This window comes from Lissotriton helveticus, chromosome 2_2 (assembly GCF_964261635.1).
Source record: "Lissotriton helveticus chromosome 2_2, aLisHel1.1, whole genome shotgun sequence".
NCBI lineage: Eukaryota > Metazoa > Chordata > Amphibia > Caudata > Salamandridae > Lissotriton > Lissotriton helveticus.
This window is the reverse complement of record NC_136060.1, coordinates 371751865-371775713: the sequence shown is the minus strand read 5'-3', so window position 1 is coordinate 371775713 and position 23849 is coordinate 371751865. Positions and strand designations below refer to the sequence as shown.

At 47.7% G+C, this 23849-nt stretch overlaps 1 protein-coding gene across 2 annotated transcripts in view; it reads left to right on the top strand.

Annotated features, from left to right (window-relative positions):
* The window catches only part of HTT (huntingtin), a 1924961-nt gene that overhangs the window by 1606387 nt on the left and 294725 nt on the right, over positions 1-23849 (top strand). For both annotated transcript variants that reach the window (XM_078678546.1, XM_078678545.1), the window contains one exon: positions 11832-11932. In XM_078678546.1, the coding sequence (XP_078534672.1) occupies positions 11832-11932 (101 nt within the window). The remainder of the gene's footprint in view (positions 1-11831; positions 11933-23849) is intronic.

Sequence of the window (23849 nt, the reverse complement as noted above, 5' to 3'; positions counted from 1 at the left end):
ACACATATTCTTTCATCATTCCCAGCTCACACCTTCTGTTCTTTTAGATAATGTAGAAACTCAGCTACTCATAACTACAATTGCAAACAAAGCAGTTAATAAATTATTTTTCTTGTGGGCATGCTAAGTGCAGGATGGCTGAAGATGTTTTAAGGTGGATTATTATGCAATTACATATTATTTTGCTACCAGAATTATTTCCTTTTTCTCATCCCACCAAACAGAATCCAAATTCACCATAATGATCTTAGCTGTTTTACCGACACTAGTTTGTTAGCCTGTATTCATTTCCTATGACAATACTTCAAGGGAGGTGATTGTAAAGAAATGTCAATGATGGGTTGAGCCATTTTATGTAAAGGCTGATGCAAACTATGGAGTAAGCCACTACGACTGCATTTAAATGAGTAGTGTTTCAAGAAATCTAGATGGCAACAATATGTCCGCTGTACATGAGTATAATGCTATAATGCAAAGGTAGAATGTAAGTTTGGCTGTCCCATCTGATAGAAACTTCTTTTTTCTTTTTGGAGTCCCCGATACCAACGTCCCAGCCTTTTATGGCACTGTTAAGGAAATATTAAGGGAATTGTGGGTTTTTGGGTGACTGGGGTGGGAGCCCTGGTCAAGGGGCAACCACAATTCTCATTAGGGTGAAGCACAAGCAAATTAACCTGTGTTCAACCCTTCTGGTAGCTTGGCAGAGAGCAGTCAGGCGTAACTTAGAGGCTATGTGTAAAGTATTTGTGCAACACTTCAAACAGTAATAAAGTGAACACCAAACAAAAATGATCCACAGCAAGTTTGATCAAATAGAGCTTTCTTGAATAAATAAAACAAGATAAAGACGACAAAAATCCAATCAGTAGAGCCGTAGATATGCAGTTGTAAAGATTTGAATGAAAATGGCACCAAAAACCAAAGCTCAAAGTGCCAACTGTGGATATTTGATCACCCAGATCAGGTGAGTCTCACAAGTTCAGGCACGAGCCGGCTCCAGGGATCCAGGTAGGCCCACTGAACAAAGTACCTTAAATCCTGGGTTATGGAGCATTGTGAGGATTCAATTAAAAGATGCGGCACGCAGCCGAAGCGATTCTTTGGCTCCGAGATGCGTCAAGGCTGCGATGCAAGGGCCTGCATGGTCGTCAAGGATCTTGTCGACGCGGCTTGTGATACGATGTTCGGGGCGCTGCGTCGGCTCCAAAGAGCTGCAAGGCTGCAGTGCAGTACTGCCTCGTCATCAAGGCTGCTGTCGATGAGGAATGCGAGTGCCTGCATCGACGATACACTGCAAAGTGGCGGTTCCAATGAGCTGCAGTGGCGATGCAGGTGTTTGCAAGGGGCGCAATCCGCGTAGCACCGGTGATACGGCAGTTCTGGTCAGATTTGTGCTGCGCAGCGCAGGAGATGCATCAGTTCCACTGGGCCCACAGAGGCAGACAGAGCACCTTAACCCCACTTTCAATGGTCCAGAACTGGGGTGGCACCACTTGGCAGGGTTGGCTCACAGATAGCAGAGTGCAGGTGCAAGGCTGACGTCAGTGTCAAGAGCAAGGCCCCAGGCCATCCAGGGTTCTCTGACCTCTTGAGTTTTCTCAGAGTGGGGGGCAGTAGCCCCTGGCATTTCGCACCCTACTTCCACTCTACCTCCCACCAGTTCAGGTGTGGTATCCTTAGATTGGCCACTCATACCAAGGTCTATACCATGAGTCTGAACAGAGGACATGGGTGAGTGCCCCCTTACCCTACCCCTCCATCTGGGCTCCTGTGCCCTCCGCTTGGTAGTGGCACCCCCAGAAAACAGAACTGTCAATGCACCCTGAGCGGCCGCCCCTCCCAGTTCTCCTTGTACCAGGGTGTAACTAAGTCCCCAGAATACAGACTAAGGGCATCTGGTGACTAGCTGTGACCCTTCTTTGGGTCACGTTCCCACTCGATTCCAGGGCCACCAGGGCCATAGGTTGGAAGAAGTCTTGCCAATGGGCCTGAGTTACCCTACACATACCCTACACACCTGGTTTGCGTACTGGTCTGAGGAAACTTGCCTTTCCACTATTATGGTTTGGCTAGCCCAGGTGTCACTCAGAGCGGTGAGTGGGACCCCATTCAATTTCACCTAGTAGAAATGACGACTCCCATCCTCAGGGGTCACCTTCTCACTCTCTGAGTCTACCCTACAGCTAAGGGAGATCATGGCATGGTCTGTGACCTGCCCCTGGAGACTACTTGCCCCTAAGGCCACATTGGCCACCCCTGTAGAAGTCCCACCAGTGGGTGGTTTCAACGACAGACAGGGCCCTCCTGCTTGTGTCCTTGCTGGGAAAAATCAAAGCAGCTGGAGAAATGGTGTGCCCTTGGCCACCAGAACCTTCTCCTGTTTCTCGGAAGGGTCATGGGAACCCTCCCCCATCTCCCTCCCCCCTCAGTCTGGGACCTGTCTGTGTCTCCTTTGACCTTCTCTTCTCTGCTGTGGGGAAACTAAACCACCCTTGTTGGGGGGTCTCCCAGGTACTTTCTATTGGACCCCGGTGCCGACCCATCGATCTGCCTCCTTAGCAAGCTCCCTTGGGTCAGAGAGCTTGATGTCTGTCAGGTTTTGATGCAGATCTGGAAAACAATGACTGAACATGTGCTGTCTCGGAATCAAATTGTACAGCCCCTGATAATCCTTCACTTCACTGCCCTTCACTCAATCATCCAGTGCAGTGCATTGAAAAAAGAATCCACATAATCCACCCAGGTCTGTTGGGCCAGTTTCTGACTATCTCTAAACTTCTACCTATACTTCTCTGGGTTAAGGCCATACTTCCTAACAAGGGCTTCCTCATCACGTCCCCGTTCTCTAGGGCCAGCAGGGTGTCCCTCCCTTCGCTAGGGAGAGGCTTCCACAGACTAGCCCCATTCCCTCCTCAGAGATAATGTGCATCTGTAAAGAAATCTCATAAACCTCGAACCACTTGTCAGTTTCGTCCCTTACTTCAAAATCAGGCACCTGATCTTTAGGGATATGGACCCTTTTTTCTACAGAGGGCACTGCATGTATGCCAGCACCATCACTGTGGGACTCTCCCTGCTTAGCCTTCTTGATCTCCAAGACCAGTTTCTTTTCCTGTGCCTCCATGGCCAGTTTATTTTCCTCCATCCTCAATTGGGTCATCTGCAGCATGAACTCTCTCTCCTACCTCCTTTCCTCCAGTTTTCTGGGGACAGGTTGTGGGAAGAAATACTACTCTCTGCCCTGTAAGGGGGTTCTACTCCATGGGTCAAGTCATCCCCCTCAACTGCAGGTGCCACCACCGGAAGATCCTCTCCAGGCCAATCCATCTCATTATCCTCTCCTGTGGCTTCAACCAGTGACTGGCGGCCTTCTGTCCAGGCCCTCAGCACCTTTTGGAGCTACAGCTTCCTGGTGGTGCTCTAAGCTGGAAGTCCCCTCTCCTTGCAGAACTCCTTTAGCTGGGCCACAGTGTAGGCATCCAAGTTGGCCAGCTCAAACTCCATTCTTTCAGGTCTGATCTCAAGCACAACACTAAGAGATACAATTTAGAAAAGCAAAAAGGCCAATCACGGAAAGTTTTAAATTGATTGGTCTCAGATATGGCATGGTAGTGTAAACCAAATCACTATGTGGCACTGCACAAACGCAATTCCAGATCCTCACTGCTGCTCACGACTGTGAGAGTTGTTGATTGAAAGGGATTTGAACCCTGGTCAAGCAGCAACCACAATCCTCTTCATGGTGAGGCACAAGCCAGCCCTAAATTAACATGTGCTCAACCCTCTGCTTGCTTGGCACAGAGCAGTAATTATTAACTTAGAGCCAATAAGTAAAGTATTTGTCCTACAAATCAAACGGTAATAAAGTGAAAAACACCACACAAAAAGGATCCCAAACCAAGTTAAAATACTAGTTTTTTTGTTACTAAATAAAACAAGACCTAAATGACAACAATCCCATCAGTAGAATCAGAGAAATGCAGTTTTAAAGATTTTAGTGAAAATAGCGCCAAAAAGCACAAAGTGCCTTCTGTGGATATCTGATCGTGCCTGACCGGTTTGCAGCAGAGTAGATGCGTTGGTTCCTGATGAATCCACGGAGGCTGGAAGAGCACCTTAAGCCCACTTCCAAGGGTGCAGGACTGAGTTGGTACCATTTGGCAGAGTAGAGTCACAGATGGCAGAGTCCAGATGCCGGTGCATGTTATTAGAAGCCTGTTATGTCCCTCAGGCTTCCGATCAGGAGACCAACCAACTATCTCTTATAGTCACTCTGGGTTCTGAGCTCAGGAGATGCATGTACAGTTCTTCTCACCCAGGCAAGAGGGCAGCAGGTTAGCACAGCAGGGCAGCAATCTTTCAGAGCAGCAGTCCAGCAGAGTGGCAGTCCTTTCAGCAACACAGCAGTCCTTTTTCCTGGCGAAGTATCCACAGGTCCAGCAGTGTATTGAAAAGTTGGTGTCTGAGGTCCTTTGAAGTGCGGAGCAGCTTCTAGAGGTATGCATTTGAAGTGCACAGGTGCCCTGCCTTCCTGGCTCCTAACTAACTACAGGGGGTATGCAGCCCTTTGTGTGTAGACAGCCTATTCAAGTGTAAGTGGTGCTGGGCCCATTCGTCCCTCCCATTCTGCCAGTGATTGCCCAGTCAGTCACACCCAAGCTTCCATTGTGTGTGGCTTTCTAGGAGGAATACACAGAGCCAAACTGTTAACTACCCATGTGACCCAGATACAGGCTGCAGACACCAAATGGCTAAGGCAAAAAAAGTTCAGCTTTCTAAAAGTATCAATCAAATAAGGGGCGATCAGCGTTCCAGCATCCATGCTCCCATATAGGAATATCTGCACAAAAGCAGGGTAGCTGTTCCTCTGAAGAAGTGAGGTTGGGATGTATATGAAGTGAGGGGATCTTCCTTATTGGAAGATGCGGCCCTCGCACAGCTGTGTGGGTGTCATGCTTCATCATCAGGCTTAGCTCCTTACCAGGAATAATTAAGCTTTTGTAGCAGGTTATTTACCATTGATAATATATTTTTCTTGGTGATAATATTTTTCCTGGATACTTACCATAAGCTTTACCACACCCAATGCAAATATTATTTGTCCCAGTATTGGACTTTCATAGATTCCCATGCTTTGTACCATTCCCCCGTCGTCAGAATGGGAGCTTCGGTAAAATAAAAATACCATAGCAGTAGGTACAAAAGAGAAATAAAGGCCTAGGCCTCATCTCATTTTGTAGCCTATCCACCTCTTTTTGTAAAAGAGACCAAAAAGTTGCAACAACCAATCAGAACAGCCTCACCCCATAGAACCCTCCTGAGAGAGCCTCAGAGCCTCTGATTTTCTACCGCACGTTGTGCTAAGGGAGTCTCCACTAAGCTCTGCTCCGATTTCTCTTCAGCTTTGGATTTCTCTTCTTTTTCTGCTCTACAATGTCTGATAAGGAGAAGAAAGCTTTATTTAAAGCTTGTGCCACCTGTTCAAAGAAGAGGCTGTACATTGAGGACAAGTATAAAGACTGTATATACTGCTTGTATCCAGATCACAAGGCCACAGATTGTAAGATCTGCAGAACCTTCTCTACCAAGACCTTAAGAGACAGGGAAGGCCGCTTGTTAACCTGGTTACAGAAGATGAAGTCTTGTAAGGAGGTCCTATCATCTGACAGTGAGGATTCTTCCTCAGCTACGTCCTCACAGGAAAAGGGGTAGGTCCTCCCCTTCAATATCATCTGAGCCCCCTGTTAAGGCCTCACAAACGACCTCTGATAGGTCTGAATGGCCCAGTCCCAAACAATCTCCTCACCGAGGTGTAAAGGAGAGGCTGTGACAGACTACTGAGGTACAGCCATCAAAGAAGGTGCAGAAAACTCCTTCTCTTACTTCTCCACCATCTGAAAAGGAGAAGGTTTTCAAAAAACCAACTACTGTCCCTCAGGAAGGAAAATCGGATAAGAAAAATCATCCGCCGACGATGAAAACATCTGGTACGTCGACAATGACATCCAAAATACACGTGGGCTCAGTTACAGCTCCGTCGACGGCAGCTTCGTCGACGGCGGCTGCAATGATATCTTCGTCGACATTTCAGGTACCTGTTCCCGTCTTGTCGACGATGGTGCTGACATGTTCGACGTCGACGATGATGACAACGACGATGGCGTCGACGGCTGCAAAGTCGACCAGGACGACGACGACAGCCTTGATGATGCTGACGACGAGCTCGTCGACGATACCGTCGACGATCAGTCCACCGTCGACGACATCCATCTCTCCGTCGACGTTCGACGATTCAAAAAGTCTGGATTTCTATAAAAAGACAGCAGATCACTCCAGAGATGACATCCCCTCGCAGAGTGACACCCTTGCTTCCAACTTTACTTTCTGAGGAGAAATCAGATGATGAGGATGGCCCTTATGGGGATGCTTATAGCCCATCCCAACTGCGAGTGAAATGTCAAGACTCAGACTCTGACGACTACTACACTGAAGAACGCCAATTTGTTCAACAAGAGAGGCCTCAACATCAAAAGGACATGGTGGCAATACCTTCTTCTCTTATAACGGATTTGCGAATGATGCTGCAGGATTACAAAAGAAGGTTTCCGTCCCAAACATCGGGCCAGCAAAAGCCGCCTCCTCCTTCATTCATTCCTGTTACTCCTCCAATTACAGTGACACCTCACGTTTCTCGAGCTACGGAGCCGGAGCCAAGAGAATGCCATCAGGAAGTTATTGCTGTTCATGACGATGATGACTCAACTGATGATGACCCTCAAGTAGATCAAGTCCCAGACCCAGATAGAGAATAGGACGAGTATGTTATTCCAGATCCAGCCTCACCATTGCCGGATCCCGTTGACTCTCCTCCCGCAGATATTGGAGGTTTCCATAACCTTATGGAGAGAGCCTCAAAGAGATTTGGACTTCCTTTTATGACAGTACAGTCCGAGTGCTTCCTTTATGATTTCAAGGAACCATACAAAAAGTCCATCCGTTCAATACCGATCATCGAGCATGTGTGGTCTGAAGGTACTAAGGTGATGCAGAATCCAGCTACAGTCATCCCTGTTCTTCCACGACTGGAGAAAAAGTATAAAGCTCCAGAAAACAGTCCCGCTTGCCTGACTGGTCAACCAAAGCCAGACTAGTTATTTCCCATGCAGCGCAAAGGAAGTCCAAAAATCCGTCTGCACCCCTTACGACACCACCAGACAAAGAGGGAAGACGGCTGGACCATGTGGGTAAACGGTTCTCCTCAATGTCTAGTCTTCTAGTTCGAGCTGCTAATGCTCTAGCACTCCTGGGTAGATATGATCGCCAAATGTGGTGCGATTTATCCCCGTTTGTTGACCAACTTCCGGATGGTGCAAAGGTAGAAGCCAGGAAGATACTGGAGGAAGGAGAACGTGCTTCTTCAGAAGTGATAGATTGTGCTATGGACATAGCAACCGCCGCTTTTCGAGCTCTAGCGGGATCAGCAGTTTTAAGACGGCAGGGCTGGCTTCGGGCAACCTGGTTCCGCCAGGAGGTTCAGAATAAGATCTTGGACTTAACTTATGACGGAGATATGCTTTTTGGAAAGCATATAGATGATGCCCTTCAAGACATCAAGAGGGACACGGACACGGCAATGTCCTTGGGGACATTGCATTACCACAAGGTTCCTTTCAGGGGTGCGAAAGGGAGAGGTTTTTCATCATATAGAGGTGGCAACCAACAATGCTTCTCTTCTTATTCTCAGTCGTACAAGCCCCAATACTCGCAGCGCCAAGGTCAATCGACGTCTTTCTCTCGTCAACCATCAAGAGGACGACCGGGACGTCAGGGAAGAGATGCTCCTAAACGACAATAGCGGCTTCACTGCTCTGTCTACTGTTCCTCCCCCTCCAGTAACATCAGTGGGGGGCAGGATATCAGAATACCTCCACAACTGGAAAATTATTACATCGGATCGGTGGGTCCTCAACATCATACAATTTGGCCACACACTAGAGTTTCAAGATTTTCCACCATCCAGAGCTCCTCGCGCCACGGAATCAAAACATCTGAATCTTCTACGTCTCGAAGCTCAACAGCTTCTCATCAAAGGAGCAATAGAATCGGTTCCTCAGTCCCAACGAGGAAAAGGGTTCTATTCCAGGTTTTTCCTGGTTCGCAAGACGGAGGAATAGTGGTGCCCAATTCTAGACCTGAGGGAGCTCAACACCTATCTCATAAAACTCTCGTTTCAGATGGTTTCTCTTCAGAATATATTACGTCTCCTAAATCCTGGCGATTATATGGCAACTTTAGATCTAGAGGACGCATATTTTCATGTTATCTTCGTTTCACAGTAGCCAAGAGCCACTTTCAGTTCAGGGTCCTGCCTTTTGGACTAAGATCCTCACCCCGGATATTTACAAAGGTATTGGCACAAGTTGCAGCTTTTCCCAGGAGGCAGTCTCTACAGGTGTTTCCCTACCTGGACGACTGGCTGATAAAGGCTTCATCCTCTCAAGCAGCCTCAAAAGCAGTCGAGGATTGCATTTAACTTTTCAGTCACTTGGGTCTAGGTCTAAACAGAAGCAAATCTGTCCTTCTTCCATCCAGGTCATCAAGGTTTCTGGGTGCCATTCTAGATACAATTCTTTGCTAGGCCTTCCTTTCAGAGGAGAGACAGACCAGACTGATTCTTTCTGCCAACCGATTTCAAAGGAAACAAACTCTTTCTGTCCGTCGATACAAATCCTTTCTAGGATCGATGTCATCTTGCATTGCCTTAATTTCGCACTGTAGGCTTCACATGCGTCCCCTGCAAGAGCAACTAGAGTTGCAATGGCGTCAAGCAGAGGGATCTTTCGAACACAAGATAAAGATCACTCCGGTCATGAAGAAGGCAGTCAGGTGGTGGACTACGAAAAGCAATATCGAGAAAGGTCTCTCTTTCATGGTTCCTCCTTCCCCATTAGTTCTGACCATGGACGCCTCTCTAGAAGGTTGGGGGGCGGTATTACAGGATCTTCAAGTGAGCGATCACTGGTCTCCAGAGCTTCGCACCTCTCATATCAACCTACTCGAGCAATTCGTCTGGCTTTACAAGCCTTCCTTCCAAGAATTCGGAATTCTACAGTCCTGGTTCGTACAGACAACACTACGGCCATGCATTATGTGAACAAGCAGGGCGGAACAAAATCCAAACTTCTTTCAAGGGAAGCACAGGAAATCTGGGAATGGGTTATTCGTCACCAGATATCTCTCTCAGCAGAACATCTTCCAGGTTCCCTCAATACAGAGGCGGATTCATTGAGCCGCCTAAGGTCAGTTTCCTATGATTGGGAATTGGATCCGAGAACTCTCGAAGGAATACTCTCTCGTTGGGGCACTCCTCTTATAGACCTGTTCGCGACTCCAGAAAACAAGAAATGCCAATTCTACGCAAGCAGGTATCACCATCGGGGGTCGTTGGGAATGCCCTTTCGATAGCCTGGTCAAGCGCATTTCTTTATGCCTTTCCACCAATTCCCCTGATATCAAGGATACTGAGGAAACTCAAGACGGAACCCTGCACCATGATTTTAATAGCCCCAGCTTGGCCCCGCCAATTTTGGTTCACAGAGCTCCTCCTTCTGTCTCAGGATCAACAAATTCTCCTACGTCCCATTCCTACCCTGCTGACGATGTCCCAGGGCCAAGTAATGCATCCGGACCCGAGTTCTCTGCAATTGACAGCTTGGCTCCTGAGCACTGGGAGTTCAGAGTTTTAGATATCCCTCAAGATTGCAAGGACATTTTAGCTCAAGCTTGGGCCCCTAGTACAAACAGGACCTATCGCGCAAAATGAAGCGTTTTTGCGCATGGTGCCAAAAGGAAAATCTGCATCCATTTACTTCGGCTCCTCATAAGATCTTACCTTACATATTGTCTTTGGCTAGGTCAGGTCTTCAACATTCCTCCATTAAGGTGCATCTGGCAGCGATCTCTAGGTTCAGACGAACAAACTCTTGCCCTTCTCTTTGGTCCGCGAGGGTCCTGAAGGGTTTATTCAGGGCTTTCCCTCTGGCTAGACCTCCTCCTCCAGTATGGCAACTCAACCTTGTCCTTGCCCATCTCATGAGGGCCCCTTTTGAACCTATACATAAAGCAGACATGAAGTTTTTGTCATGGAAGATTGCTTTTCTTCTAGCGATAACGTCAGCTAGGAGGGTTGGAGAACTTCAAGCTCTCACAATTGTTGAACCTTTCTTACAGTTCAAGAAGGACTCTTTGAGCTCAAGGACAAATCCAAAATGTATTCCAAAAGTACCTTCGGATTTTCACCTAAATGAGCCTATAGTACTAAAGTCTTTCTTTCCTCGTCCTTCACCTCTGGCGGAAAGATCTCTCCACACTTTGGATGTCCAAAGGTGCCTGAAATTGTATCTCCTACGTACGAAATATTTCAGGAAGACTTCGCAACTTTTTGTCGCTTTTAGCGCTCCAAGGAAAGGTTTGCCCCTATCAAAGCAGGGGATATCGCGTTGGATTGCCAGCACAATTCATTTCTGTCATCAGGTGGCAGGAAAGCCGCTTAAGGGACGGATCAAAGCTCATTAGACGAGATCTGTTTCATCGTCTGCAGCTCTGTTCTCTGGTGTTCCTATCAAGGACATTTGTAGGGCGGCTACATGGAGCAGTGCCCATTCATTCACGAAGCACTACTGTTTCGACTCTTCCACAAGGAGTGAGACAGCAGTTGGACAAGCAGTCCTGAGGAATCTATTCCAATGAGCGGTGAGCTTTCCCTTCTATCCCTCCTTCCTATATTGCACATTTTGTATTTAATAATATTTTCCATCCATTGTTACATGGTGTATTTACTGTATAAGATAATACTTCTACTGAGATGTGCTTTTATGCCTGTAACAAAATGTGCATGTATTGCTTACTGCTAGCTACTCTGATGCAAAGCATGGGAATCTATGAAAGTCCAATACTGGGGCAAGAAAACAAGTTACTTACCTGTAACTTTGGTTCCCCAGTATTGGTTACTTTCATAGATTCCCATGCGCCCACCCACCTCCCCTGGGAAAGCTCAGCCTTCAGCAGGTGTGGTTACTGTTACACAATGGCTACGAAAATCTCTCTCAGGAGGGTTCTATGGGGTGAGGCTGTTCTGATTGGTTGTTGCAACTTTTAGGTCTCTTTTACAAAAAGAGGTAGATAGGCTACAAAATGAGATGAGGCCTAGGCCTTTCTTTCTCTTTTGTACCTACTGCTATGGTATTTTTATTTTACCGAGGCGCCCATTCTGACGACGGGGGAATGATACAAAGCATGGGAATCTATGAAAGTAACCAATATTGGGGAACCAAAGTTACAGGTAAGTAACTTGTTTTCTTACTCTCCTTGGCGAAAGTTTAAAAAGAGTTTGAGGGAGTCTTATAATGTGGACAGTAATATTTTTAAAGGACTAAGGATAGAGTGTTTCGGCTGAGCAAGTTGTACTTTGTAAGTTATTATTGCCCATGATACTTGCGGTATTCCAGCCTGCTTAATTGAGTAACTCTCCTTATCAACACTGAAAACATTTTCTTAATGTACCATCTGGCACCAGTTTCTATTTCAATAAGTGAAAAAAAATTCGCAACGTATCTAAGAAAGACTTCATCAGAAATAAGACATTTACTTTGTGTCACCTGGTTTTAAGCATCATTGCTGTCGCTTTGCGTTTTGAAAAATATATTTTCTTCTTTATACTGCCTGCACTGAAAATGTATTTGAATCTGCCTCAATATGGGTATTTGATTTGATACAGGGAAATCCTGCAGATGGTGGCAAGATTATGTTTACCTTTATTTTTTGACTAACAGGTTGGATAAGTCGAACTCAGTTTGAAGAGACCTGGGCTACTCTGCTGGGTGTGCTTGTAACTCAGCCAATCGTAATGGACCAAGAAGAAAATCAGCCTGAGGTAAACAATTCAGTGATGGCAGTGTGTGGCATATGTATATATATTTTATGTTTGAGTCTGTGAAGCGCATTCATCCAAAATTAGGCAAAACATCTATAAATAAAGTACAAAAAAGTGAAATTTGTGTAAAATCACACTTCATGATAGGAGACCTGATATGTTTGTGAGCTGCAATCGTTTTAAGACAAACTTTGAAGGTGCACAGAGGGGAAAAGGAACAGTTATGAAAAGTCAGGGCTTTGCTGCGTTTTACTTGAAAGAAAGAACACGAGTAGCAACCAAGAAATATATGGAGAAACAGAGTGAATCATATGGTTGGTAAAACATAATGTATGACGTGTTATTGGGTGAGGCTAATAAAGTGATAAACATTATTTAGAAAAATATTAAAAAAGCAAAAAGTTTGGAAAACACTGGAGAGCAGTTAGATAAGAGGAAATGCTTGCACAACAGGGTGTTTAAGAGTAGTATGAACTACATAGAACGGATTTAGTTTGGGGCAGACAATGAGAAAAAATCTAGATAGAAGTATATACTCAAAGAGGGACCTCTGTTGAAAAGGTCTTTGGTCAGAATCCTCAGCTTAGAGGTATCTCTAGACATCAGACTGGACTCAACACAATATTCAGATATTCCCTCATTCTGTGCTAGGCGGAGCCTGAACATTAGTTATATTTATTTATTTATTTATTTATGCGTTTTTATATAGCGCGGACTTTACCCGAAGGTGTCAGAGCGCTTCACAATAGGAACATAACTGATACATGAGAACATTACAAGTGAGCAAAATACAAAAGCAAACGTTACATTAAATGAAGCAAAAAATGACAATCGTGTGCCAACAAAATACAAGAGGTAGCAAACGGTGCATTACAAAAGTGACAATCGTGAGCCAACAAAATACAAGAGGTAGCAAACGGTGCATTACAAAAGTGAATTACAATAAAAAAAGAGTTACAGAGTCACAACATGTTGTCACGGGCACTGCTGGAAGTACCATAACACCAGAAAGGTGCCACATGTTCCTGTGATGTTGGTTATGTTTTTTCATTGCACCAAAGATGCTAAATTCTGGAAGGGCGTTTTCTGAAAGTCTGCATTGCGGTGTTATGGTGGGGTGACAATTAAGCTCCAATTGGTCCCATGTAATTGTGATTAACATGTAGAAATCAGTGTTACAGCAATACTTTCTAGATGTTATTTTGTAATCATGGGCTATTTCCCTGAGACAAGTTCTTGACTTGGGCAGTCCACAGAAATCAATGTACAAGTTCCTCATGCGCTTTTACCGAATCTCTCACTACTGAGTCGATGAAAGCTCTCAGATTGGTATTTAGGGACTGCTTGTAATGAGGACCTAGAATTTTGCTCTATATTTTCAAGAAGTTTAGTTTCTTTACTCTAAAACCCTTGGGGTTGAAACAAGTATGTCCTTTAAGACACAGATGTTCTGGATGGATCAGCTTACCCCGCTGTCTGTGGTGTCTGAACCTAGACTATCATGCAGAAGTCTGTGAGGTTTGCCATGATGTAGTCCATTGCTCTCAGAGCGAACACGTTTTATTTTTGTTTTTGCCACCATGGTGATCTGAAAAAATAAGTCTCAGTGTCTGAGGTGAGTTTTCCATCCATGCCTTCAAGCATGGTACAGGAGAGGCTCCATATATTCTCTAGTTTAACCCTGCTGTCTGCCATGGCCGCTAGAGCTGTGTCTGTTCCTTCATCACCACAGGGGAACCATTCTTCATGGTAACGATTCCAGCAGCTTCTGCTCTAGATCCAGATTTAAATTCATCTCAGTACCACCACACGCTGTACTGTATAACACACAACACAACTTGCAGTGTTGGCAATCCTGGTCTTGGGGCTGGCAGTGTCTGACTTGCAGAATCATTCTACTTTGATTACATATTTCATTTTGAAAGCAGCTGTAGGACAGTGCCATAAGTCCATTCTGAAAAGCAAGGAAAAACGTTGCCCACACAAGACAATTCTTGAAGATGAGTGGGGTGAGGGGGGGGTAGGAATAAAATGTTGATTCTCTGGGTGGCGAACTAGAAGCTTCTTCCCTGCTGGGCTTTTGCTTGCTATGATATTGGCTCTCTGAAAGGCCACAAATAGTTCTTTCTTTCCTCCTATTGCATAGAAGACAATGGGGTCTGAAAGGAAGAGTCCATCCTCAGGAATGTAGTCAAGGTTTTTACTCCTATGCCCGTATTATACGAAGTTGGACTGAATGGGTGGGGTATTTACAGCATCTGATAAATACCATTAGCCTAGAGTTAGCTATTTACCATATGTGTAAAGTACCTCCTATTGTGCGTTTTCACCAGGAAAATCAGACATAACATGCTTAATTGTTTTTTAACACTCCGAATTCTGCATGATTTGCCTTTTTATGGGCTTTGGATGAAAGACAGTTGTTACTTCCCAAATCCTTGAATACCCCTTGGCCTCCAAGCTGCATAGGGTGAAACACTTGTTGGCTGTGTCCAGATTTCAAGATGAATAAACTGTAGGAAGCTGGCTCTGTATATACGATACCAAAATGAGGTATAGTGTGCACAGAGTCCAGTGGACCCCAAATGTGGGCAGAAGTCAAAGTAGATAGCACCTTACTCTATTTGTGGTAGTGTGGGCGAGCAGTAAGGCTTTATCAGAGGGTAGTGTTAAATATTTGATGTACACACACAGGCAGCAAATGATGTCACACACTCAAAGACTGAACTCAGACCAATTTGTATAAAAAAATATTATTTTGTTATTTTATTTCTTACATCCAAGCCAAGCTTGGTGCAGGTAAGTGAAATAATACTTTGCGAAATCTTATGCAATGATTTACAGTTGAATGCAGGCTAAAATGCAGTTGGTTGAATTACAGGTAAGTCAACAGTTCGAAATTACTTTTCAGTTACCTTACAGATTACTATGTACGTTAATTGATAGATTACTTTTCAGATTACTTTTGCTAATCAGTGTGATATGCCTAGATATCACACTGAGACATCTCCTAGACAAAAAGTAAGTAATTCACTTTTAGTACATATGCAGTTTTTTCAGTGTTCCATTCAAACCAACTCCACACTTACATTTTTTTCGAGAAAAGCAGTCAATGCAATCCTATGGAAGGAAGTGAAGTTAATGGTGTGCAGGTAAGTACTTATTTGTGGGAGTTCGTATTCTGGGGTTAGAACCAGGGTCAAGGATGCACTCTTGAAATACCCCCAGCGGCACTAGGGCGTCCGGATGCAGAGTGCTGAGGCCCAATGTTATCCAATGGGAGATAGGGGGCTTCCGGTTGATGGCTGGACACGAGTAGGCCACAAGGTTGTGGGAGCAAAGCTCATGGTGTTAGACTCAGGGCAAAGGGGGATTAAAGTTAGCACCCAAAGTACACCCTCAGCGGCGCAGGCGCGGCCGAGTGCTCTTTTGGTGTCGGGTGCCCTGTTGTTTTCAATGGGGATTCTCTGGTTGCAACAAAGACTGCATCCTCTGGGACAAAGATCTTCTGGAGGTGACCACCAGTTGGAGAGGTAAGTTGGGATGCTAGGACGCTGTTGGTTGGGCCACCGAAGGCCGTGGGACGTCAGGTGCAGGGGTGTGTTTAGACATCTGGTTTTCTTACCAGCTTCGGTCACTGTCATGGGGCTCCACGAGAAAGAGACTGCAGGCATCATTTGGAGAGTCTAGGCAGGTCAGAGATCACCAGATCTCAGGTCAGGATCGCTGGGGATATCTCCTCGTGGTGTTGGGCCACTCGAACTCGGGCCGTAGGCGTCTGGAAACAGAGTGGTGCAGACTTGTGGTTTTGGCTGTGGCCTGAGTCTGTTGGTGAGCAAATTTGTGCTCACAGGAGACAAAGTCTTGAGTTGGGGAGGCAGGGCAGGGCCTATGGGTTCTTGAGGCTGTTGGTTGCAGGACAGACTGGGATTGCGCTGGAGCAGGTTCGAGGTGGGGACAAGCCGGTAGGGCTGGGGCCAAGTTAGTGGGCATCTTCCTCTTCTTAGTTTCAGCACAGCTTCTTCGGTCCTTCTTCTTCTCTTCTGGTTGGTTCTTGTCTGAGGAGGCAAGATTCAGGGTGGCCCCTAAATACTAGATTTAGGGGCGTTATAGGTAAGTAAAGGTTGGGACCAATGGGTCCCTTCCTTGGGTTGGGTACACCCCCTATTATGCCCCCCTCCAGTGGAAGGGGGTCATATGCCTCTCTCTGGTTGGCTGGGTCCCCCATCTGCAAGATGCTGGGGAGTGAGAGTTGTGCTTCACCTCACCTCCCACTCCTGAGGGATGGGGTTGGCAAAGGTGGGCACACCTCCCTTCCTCACTTGCTTTTCCAGCAGATTCTCCCACCCAAAGTGGGGTGAGAACTGGTGAGGGCCAGTTGCTGGAAGCCGTAAATGGCTGGGATAGTTCACAAAGGCGGCAAGCTTTTGAAGCTTCCCCTTTATGGGCCCTGCCCATCCTGGGGGAGGAGGCTTGTGGATCTAAAGACAGCAATATTATCTAGATATGCCAGGGGTGGCTCTAGGCTCATGGTGGCCCTGGGCAGGGATCATAGGTAGGGGGCCCCAGAAGTGGAGGCCCCGGAAGAGGCACGGAGGCCAGTGAAGAGGTCAGGGTGTTTGGAAGTGGAACAGGGCCGGAGGCCGCCAAATCCCTGCCACTGGGGCCGCCATGCAAATATGTATCCATCCTCAGAGGATTATTATATTAAGGATATATATTGGGGTGGCGGCCCCTGGGGTTTGGCGGCCCTGTGCAAGTGCACAGCTTGCACATGCCTAAGGCCGGCCCTGGATATGCTGTCCTAAAGGCTTCCAATCCAGCAAGGACTTGATCCACCAACCTTTGGAAGGTGGCAGGGGCATTCTTTAAACCAAAAAGCATAACAGTAAACTGATAATGCCCATCAAGTGTGGAGAATGCTGTCTTTTCTTTTGCTCCTGGTGCCATGCCAATCTGCCAGTACCCTGGAGTTAAGTCAAAGATACTTAGAATTTGGCTGCACCCAATTTATCTATCAATTCAATTTATCACTTGCTGTACGTGTCACTTACTTGCTCCTGGTCAAGCGCCGCGCAGTGGACATAGCGCTGCCGAGGCCCCCAGAGCCAACAATTCCTCTTTGCCGCCATCTCGCCGAGGCTGCTGGCCATGCCCCCTTCAGAGGCCACGCACCCCACCGCCGCCCTACTAGACCTATAAATAATGTGCACCTTTCGGACGCGCAGCGGACGAGCGCAGCGGGCGCACCGATTGCGCGCCAAAGGAAAGCCCGTCTGCGCCCGTCCGCGCCAGGCCGGGCCTTAGGGCAAATCATGCCGGCCGTTCCATCTCATACTCTGCCCAAGCTCTCAAGGACCTACAGCACTCTGCTCCCCCGGTGTCTCCTAATTCCCACAGTCGTATACTCACAGCCGGCCTATCCTCTTCTGCCCTACCCTCTCCTCACGGAGGCACTCCTATACCTACACCGATCACAATCTCCACTTCCATCAGGGTGTCATATCTGAACACCCGCTCTTTAGTAAAACATCGCAAGGATATTTATATCCTGCTATCTAATAACAACCTGGACATACTCCTGCTAACGGAAACTTGGTTAACGTCAGAATCTCTCCCACATATTCTGGCGGCCCTCCCCCCGACTACTACATCCTCCACGCCGATCGCCCCGGCGACCGGCCCGGGGGCGGGGTGGCAGCCATCATATCTAAGCGCCTGAACTCTACCTCCTCTTACTCCCTCCCCCTCCCAGAGGTGGACAACCTGCTTGTCAGCCTGGAAACCGCCACCGGCACTTTTACTTTCCTCCTCTTATATAGGCCACCACATCCCATGCCATCTTTCTCTACCATCATAAGCGAACAGTTGTCCAACCTACTAACGCAACACTCCAGCTTCGCCCTCTTCGGCGACCTGAACTATTGGTTCAACGACACCAACGCCGGCCCCCATGCTATTGAGCTCTTCGAGTCTCTCAACAGCTTAAATCTTACTCAACAGGTCACCAAACCCACCCACTCCAAGGGCCATATCCTGGACCAGATCTGGACTTGTAATCTGGCTCTGTCTCAGCCAGTAATATCCCCTCCCACCCACTCCAAGGGCCATATCCTGGACCAGATCTGGACTTGTAATCTGGCTCTGTCTCAGCCAGTAATATCCCCTTGCGTCTGGTCAGATCATCACTTTGTTGACACCTCCATCACGGTCGCTGGTCGGATTCCTGCTCCGTTGATGGCGGGTGGCTCCTCTCGGAAATGGAGTACTTACGATTCCCAGGGCTTTCTTACTACTCTGGCAGACACCTGTCCAGTCGTCAATTCCACTGACAACATCGACGTCATAGAAAACGACATTACTTCCTGGCTGAGGTCAGCTAGCGACCAGTTTGCCCCCTCACTAAATTCCCCCGCACCAGGCATCCTAACTTCCATAGGTGGTTCTCCGATGATATTAAACATCATAAATTAAAAACGCGCCAGTTAGAACGCACCTGGAGACGCGATTATTCTAACTCAGCCAGGCTGTCTTACCTCGCCGCACGTAAAGAATATAGAACCGCCATCACCCTAGCAAAAACTGAACATTTCTCCAATAGGATCTCGTCCGCGGTCAATAAATCTAAGGAGGTGTTCAAAGTCATGAACGAACTTACCACCGACGACAGAACCCTCCCAGCCCAGACCCCCACTCAAGAGGCATGCGACTCTCTCAACCTCTTTTTTGTGGAAAAAATCTTAAAAATCAAAAACTCTATCCCTCTTTCTCCCCAGCCACACTCTAAGGACACCTCTTCTAATAACCCCTGGACTCTCACCACCCTCCCGGCTCTGAACCCTACTTCACTAGCGGAACTCACTACGCGTGTCAAATCTGGTTCCCCTAATGATTGTTGCCCACCATCTGTCTTACAAAACATCTGCCTCAATCTACCTGATTGTATCCTTACCCTGCTGAATGGCTCACTCAGACGCGGCATTGTCCCTAGCTCTTTCAAAAAGGCAATCCTAGTGCCCCTTCTCAAAAAACCTGGTGCCGACCCCGCGGAACCATCCAATTATCGCCCCATTTCTCTCCTCCCCTACTTTTCCAAACTTATGGAGGCTCACGTCACCCGATGCCTGTCTAATTTCATTGAATCTTCCTGCCACCTTGAGCCCAACCAAGCTGGCTTCAGACCTGCCCACTCTACTGAGGCCGTCATTCTGGCAGTCCTGGGCACGCTTAGGAGCAATGCGGACGCAGGGACCCCCCAAGCCCTCGTGCTCCTGGATCTGTCGGCCGCATTCAACACAGTGGATCACAACATCCTTCTCCACCGTGTCCGACAGGCAGGCATCCAGGGCACCGCCCTTAAATGGGTAGAGTCATTCTTGACCGGAAGAACACAGGCCGTCCGCCTGGGCCCCTATACTGCAACAAAAACCCCTACGGCCTGTGGAGTCCCTCAGGGCTCCTCCCTCTCCCCACTCCTGTTTAACCTATACCTCCGACCCTTGATCCACTCACTTCAGAAACTATGCCGACGATCTACAGATTGTCCTCCCTCTTAACTCACCCCATGCCATTAATACTTTTCACTCTGTCATGATTCACATCCAACAATGGATGAACTTGAATCAGTTAAAACTGAATCCCGGGAAAACTGAGCTCCTTCTCCCCGGACTCAGCCATGCTCTCTGGGGTCCTCAGTTCTGGCCCCCTGAGCTAGGCCCCCCCCCATCCCGGTTAAATCAGTAAAGAGCTTGGGTGTGATTATCGACACCGAACTATCCCTCAAAGCTCAAGTGAGCGCGGTTACTTCATCTTGCATGTATCAGCTCCGCAAGATCCGTAAAGTTCGCCATATACTCCCGCCTGCCGCACTCACCCAGGTTGTTATCTCATTAGTACTCTCCCGGTTGGACTTCTCCAACTCCCTCTACCATCGTCTTCCACTATCTTTGCTGCACCGCCTTCAGGTTGTTCAGAACCAAGCGGCCCGTCTCATTCATAAAACACCCATATGGCAATCGGCAAAACCGTTACTTCACAGCCTGCACTGGCTACCAATTGGCCAAAGGGCTGCTTTATATATATAGATTACGAATGGCGTCTTCACTCGTGCAAGGTCTCTTTCAGCAGTGGGGAGAGCCTTGGTTACATCTATTCGCTACCGAAGAGAACATGCAATGTCAACAGTTCTGTGCGTTGGAATTGCCAAGGCGGCACTCGCTCTGTGATGCTTTTCGTCGCGTGTAGAGTTGCGGTCTTCTTTACACCTTTCCGCCTATACCACTTTTGCCCAGAGTTCTGAAGAAGTTCAAGCGCGACCAGGCCCAAGTCATTCTTGTGGCTCCGGATTGGGCACAAAGAGTCTGGTATCCCGAGCTCTTGCACATGTCCATCAATCCTCCGATCAGACTGCCTCTTCGGGAGGATCTTCTGTCGCAGCAGCAGAGGACGGTCCTCCACCCTAACCTGTCCAGCTTCCACCTCTTTGCATGGAGATTGAGCAGCGACAGTTGACAGATTTCGACCTTCCTCCCGAAGTCTGTAATGTTATCTTGGCAGCCAGGTGTCCCTCCACCAAAACGGTATTCACCTGTAGATCTAACAAATTTGTGGAATGGTGCATAGCAAAGGCTGTGGATCCCCTCTCTGCTCCTCTTCTTGAGGTACTTTTGTTCCTCTTTCCTTGGCCCAGCAGGGCTCTGCTCTGGGCACCCTTAAGGGCTATCTATCGGCCATTTCAGCCTTTCTTCGACTTCCTGATCAGCCTTCTCTTTTCTAGTCCTCTATTGTAAATAGATTTCTTTTTTTTTTTTTTTTCTAAAATATCTTTATTAGACAGCTTGTAGACCAGTGAGTGTACATCAGCCCAGCATGGGGTACCGCAGGCACATTTGCATCGGATATCAATACAAGCTGTATTTTATCTAGTATAAATGAAGAAAAACAACCCGCCCTGAACAAACCCTCCCCCCAATCGCCCCTCCCCCCCCCATTGCCGGCACTGTGCTGAGCAATCTTTTATACCTGGGTGGTCCTACAGAGTGTAATACGTCAGTTCACAATAATCGTCCCAGAACTCCCCGCATGCATAATAATATTGTATTACAGACGATTATCTCAGGTTTGGCTTCCCAAACAAATACCCCAAAAATCTTTAGGGCGAGAGGCCTCCGATATTTCCTCCGCATAACTTTCCAATTGGTCCCTACAATAAAGTAAGTCACAGATCCATTTCCTCACCGCCGGGACAGTCCTGGACCCCAATTTTGCGCCACTGCCCATTTGGCGAATAAAGTGGAGATGACCACCAGCTTCCTATTGCATGGTTTGAGTTTTTTCACCCAGCCCAGCAGACAAATAGCAGGCAAACACTCCACTGGTTCCATCACAACGTCCATAAGCACTTGCGTAACGTTCATCCAGAAATTATATATACCAGCACACATCCATGCTAAGTGCAGAAAATAAGCATCTGCCCGTCCACAACGCGCACAGCATGAACTGTCCCTGAGGCCGAATCTGTGGAGTTGCATCAGGGTGTAATAGAGTTGGTGTAGATATTTGAAGTGAATGATTGCAGTTCGCCGTCAGCCGCCCCGTTAGCACACAGCAGAAGTTCCAGTCATCCAGCGCCATTGTGGCACCCAGCACTGTCACCCACTTAGTATAGGAGGGGGGATTCCTCAAGGTCATTCTCCCTGAGGGACGCGTTATACAATTTGGTTATCAAGCCTCCATGCTTCGCAGTGCCCACAGGCGCGGCTTGGCCGGATACCCAGGGTAGATGTCTCAGATTGCTTGCTGCACCCGCACATAAGTGAAACCGAGCATTAGACCTGCACCGTGGCGACTCTGCAGCTCGGAAAGTGCCAGAAATCGGCCCTGATTATAGAGATGCCCAAGGCGAGTAATCCCCACTTGACTTAGCGCCTTCAAGGCAGCAGGTCCCGCACAGCAGATATGTCTGCGTGCAAGAGGCACCACAGGGGCATAGAGATAGTCCAGCCCGGCCCTTTTTGCCAGTGCACTCCATGCCCACGCCGTACAACGAACTGGGCTAATTTCCCCTCGCGGTCCCCCCGCCTCCCAACAGGGCAGCTGCTGGCAGCTGCACGGGAGTACAGAGTCCGCCTCTATGGCGTGTGTGGTTGGTTTTTCTGTGGGACGTTACAAAAGTGCGCAGAGGTGAAAATCAGGGGCCTCAAACCCGCCGCGCTCAAATGGATGCGTTCACACCTTCCAGCTGCACCAGGGCTTCCTGCCCCCCAAACAAACGTGAGCAGTATCGATTACAGTGTATAAAAACAATGCAGTGTTCAATCTAATGGGGATGTTAACAAACAAATAGAGGAGTTTGGGTAAAAAGAACATTTTTATGACCGCAATGCAATCTGCGAGTTAAAGGGGCAGCTTAGCCCAGCGTGCTGCCTGATCTGTAATTGTGCGAACTGCCTGTCCATAATTAGCCATAATCACTACTACAGGGTCTCAATGAATTCCCAAAAACTTTACCGGGTCAAAAGACCACTGCAGGCAGGATCAGGCGGGGGCACCACCTCCAGCCCCGAGCGATACCACCAAATGGCCACAGCAGTCGGAGCAGGAGTAGCAGGTCAGTTCAGTCCCGGGCACAGACCGCCGCCATTTTATCACCAGGCCGTCTCAGCTCCCTCAACAGTCTTTCGCTGTAGCTGTACCCCCAGGTGCTCCAATACTTCGCCTGTAGCTGCGGGGGCGGGTCACTCCTTGTCCGGTAGTCGATTTTCACCAGTGGTGCGTCGATAAAATGCAGATTTTGGGCAGATAGTAGATTAGCAGGGCAGAGCAGCACTAATGTGTGGCCATTTTGCCCTCAAGCGCCCCGTAAATAGATTTCTTAAGGGCATTACTCCCCTCTTTCCTATTCCTTTCGTAATGCCCAAGTGGGACTTAATCTGGTCTTGACTTACCTTATGTGCGCTCCTTTTGAGCCACTTCATAATTGTTCTCTCAGACTCCTGACCTTAAGGACTGCTTTTCTGGTTGCCATCACCTCTGCTCGCAGGGTGAGTGAGCTTCAGGCTCTGTCTTCTAAACCTCCTATCCTTGCTGTTCATCCAGACAAGGTTGTCCTTCGAACTCGGCCTTCATTTGTCCCAAAAGTGGTTACCTCATTCCACATTGGACAGAGCACCTATCTTCTTCCAGCCCCGCATCCTTCAAAGGAGAAAGAGAGACTCCACCGTCTGGATCGAGAATGTGCGTTATCTTTCTATTTGGATCGCACAAACAATTCCGGGTGGATAACCAGCTCTTTGTTGGCTATGTGGGCTTCAAGAAAGGGTGGGCCGTGCAAAAACGTACTATCTCTCGGTGGGTCGTTTTTTACATCAACATTTGTTATTCTTTGACAAAGAAGGAACCTCCAGTGGGACTGCGCGCCCATTCTACCAGGGCGACCGAAGCCACTACTGCTTTGGGACGTGGAGTTCCCCTTCGTGACATCTGTCAGGCAGCCACGTGGGCATCCCTGCACATGTTTACAAAACACTACTGCCTGGACAGCCAAGTCTGGAGAGACGCCTTCTTCGGCTGTTCAGTTCTCCAGGACTTTCTGGTGTGAACTTGGTTCGCAGACCCCCCTCCGGGGTTGGTATTGCTGGGGTATCTATTCTAAGGTAAGGAATCTATAACTAATAGTCTCTTTCAGATGAACAAGTTACTTACCTTCGGTAACTATATATCTTTAAGAAATATAGGTTAGTTATAGATTCCTTACCGCCCCACCCATCCTCCCTGTTCTGCAAACTGACTTCTAGGGTAAGGGACTCCCTTTCAGGGCCCTAGTTGTGTGCACCAGTGGTCAGTGTTTTGCATGGCACTGCGCTTCTGGCATGGAATGTCGTGTAAAGAAATGACGTTAGCGCGCGGGCGGCGCCTA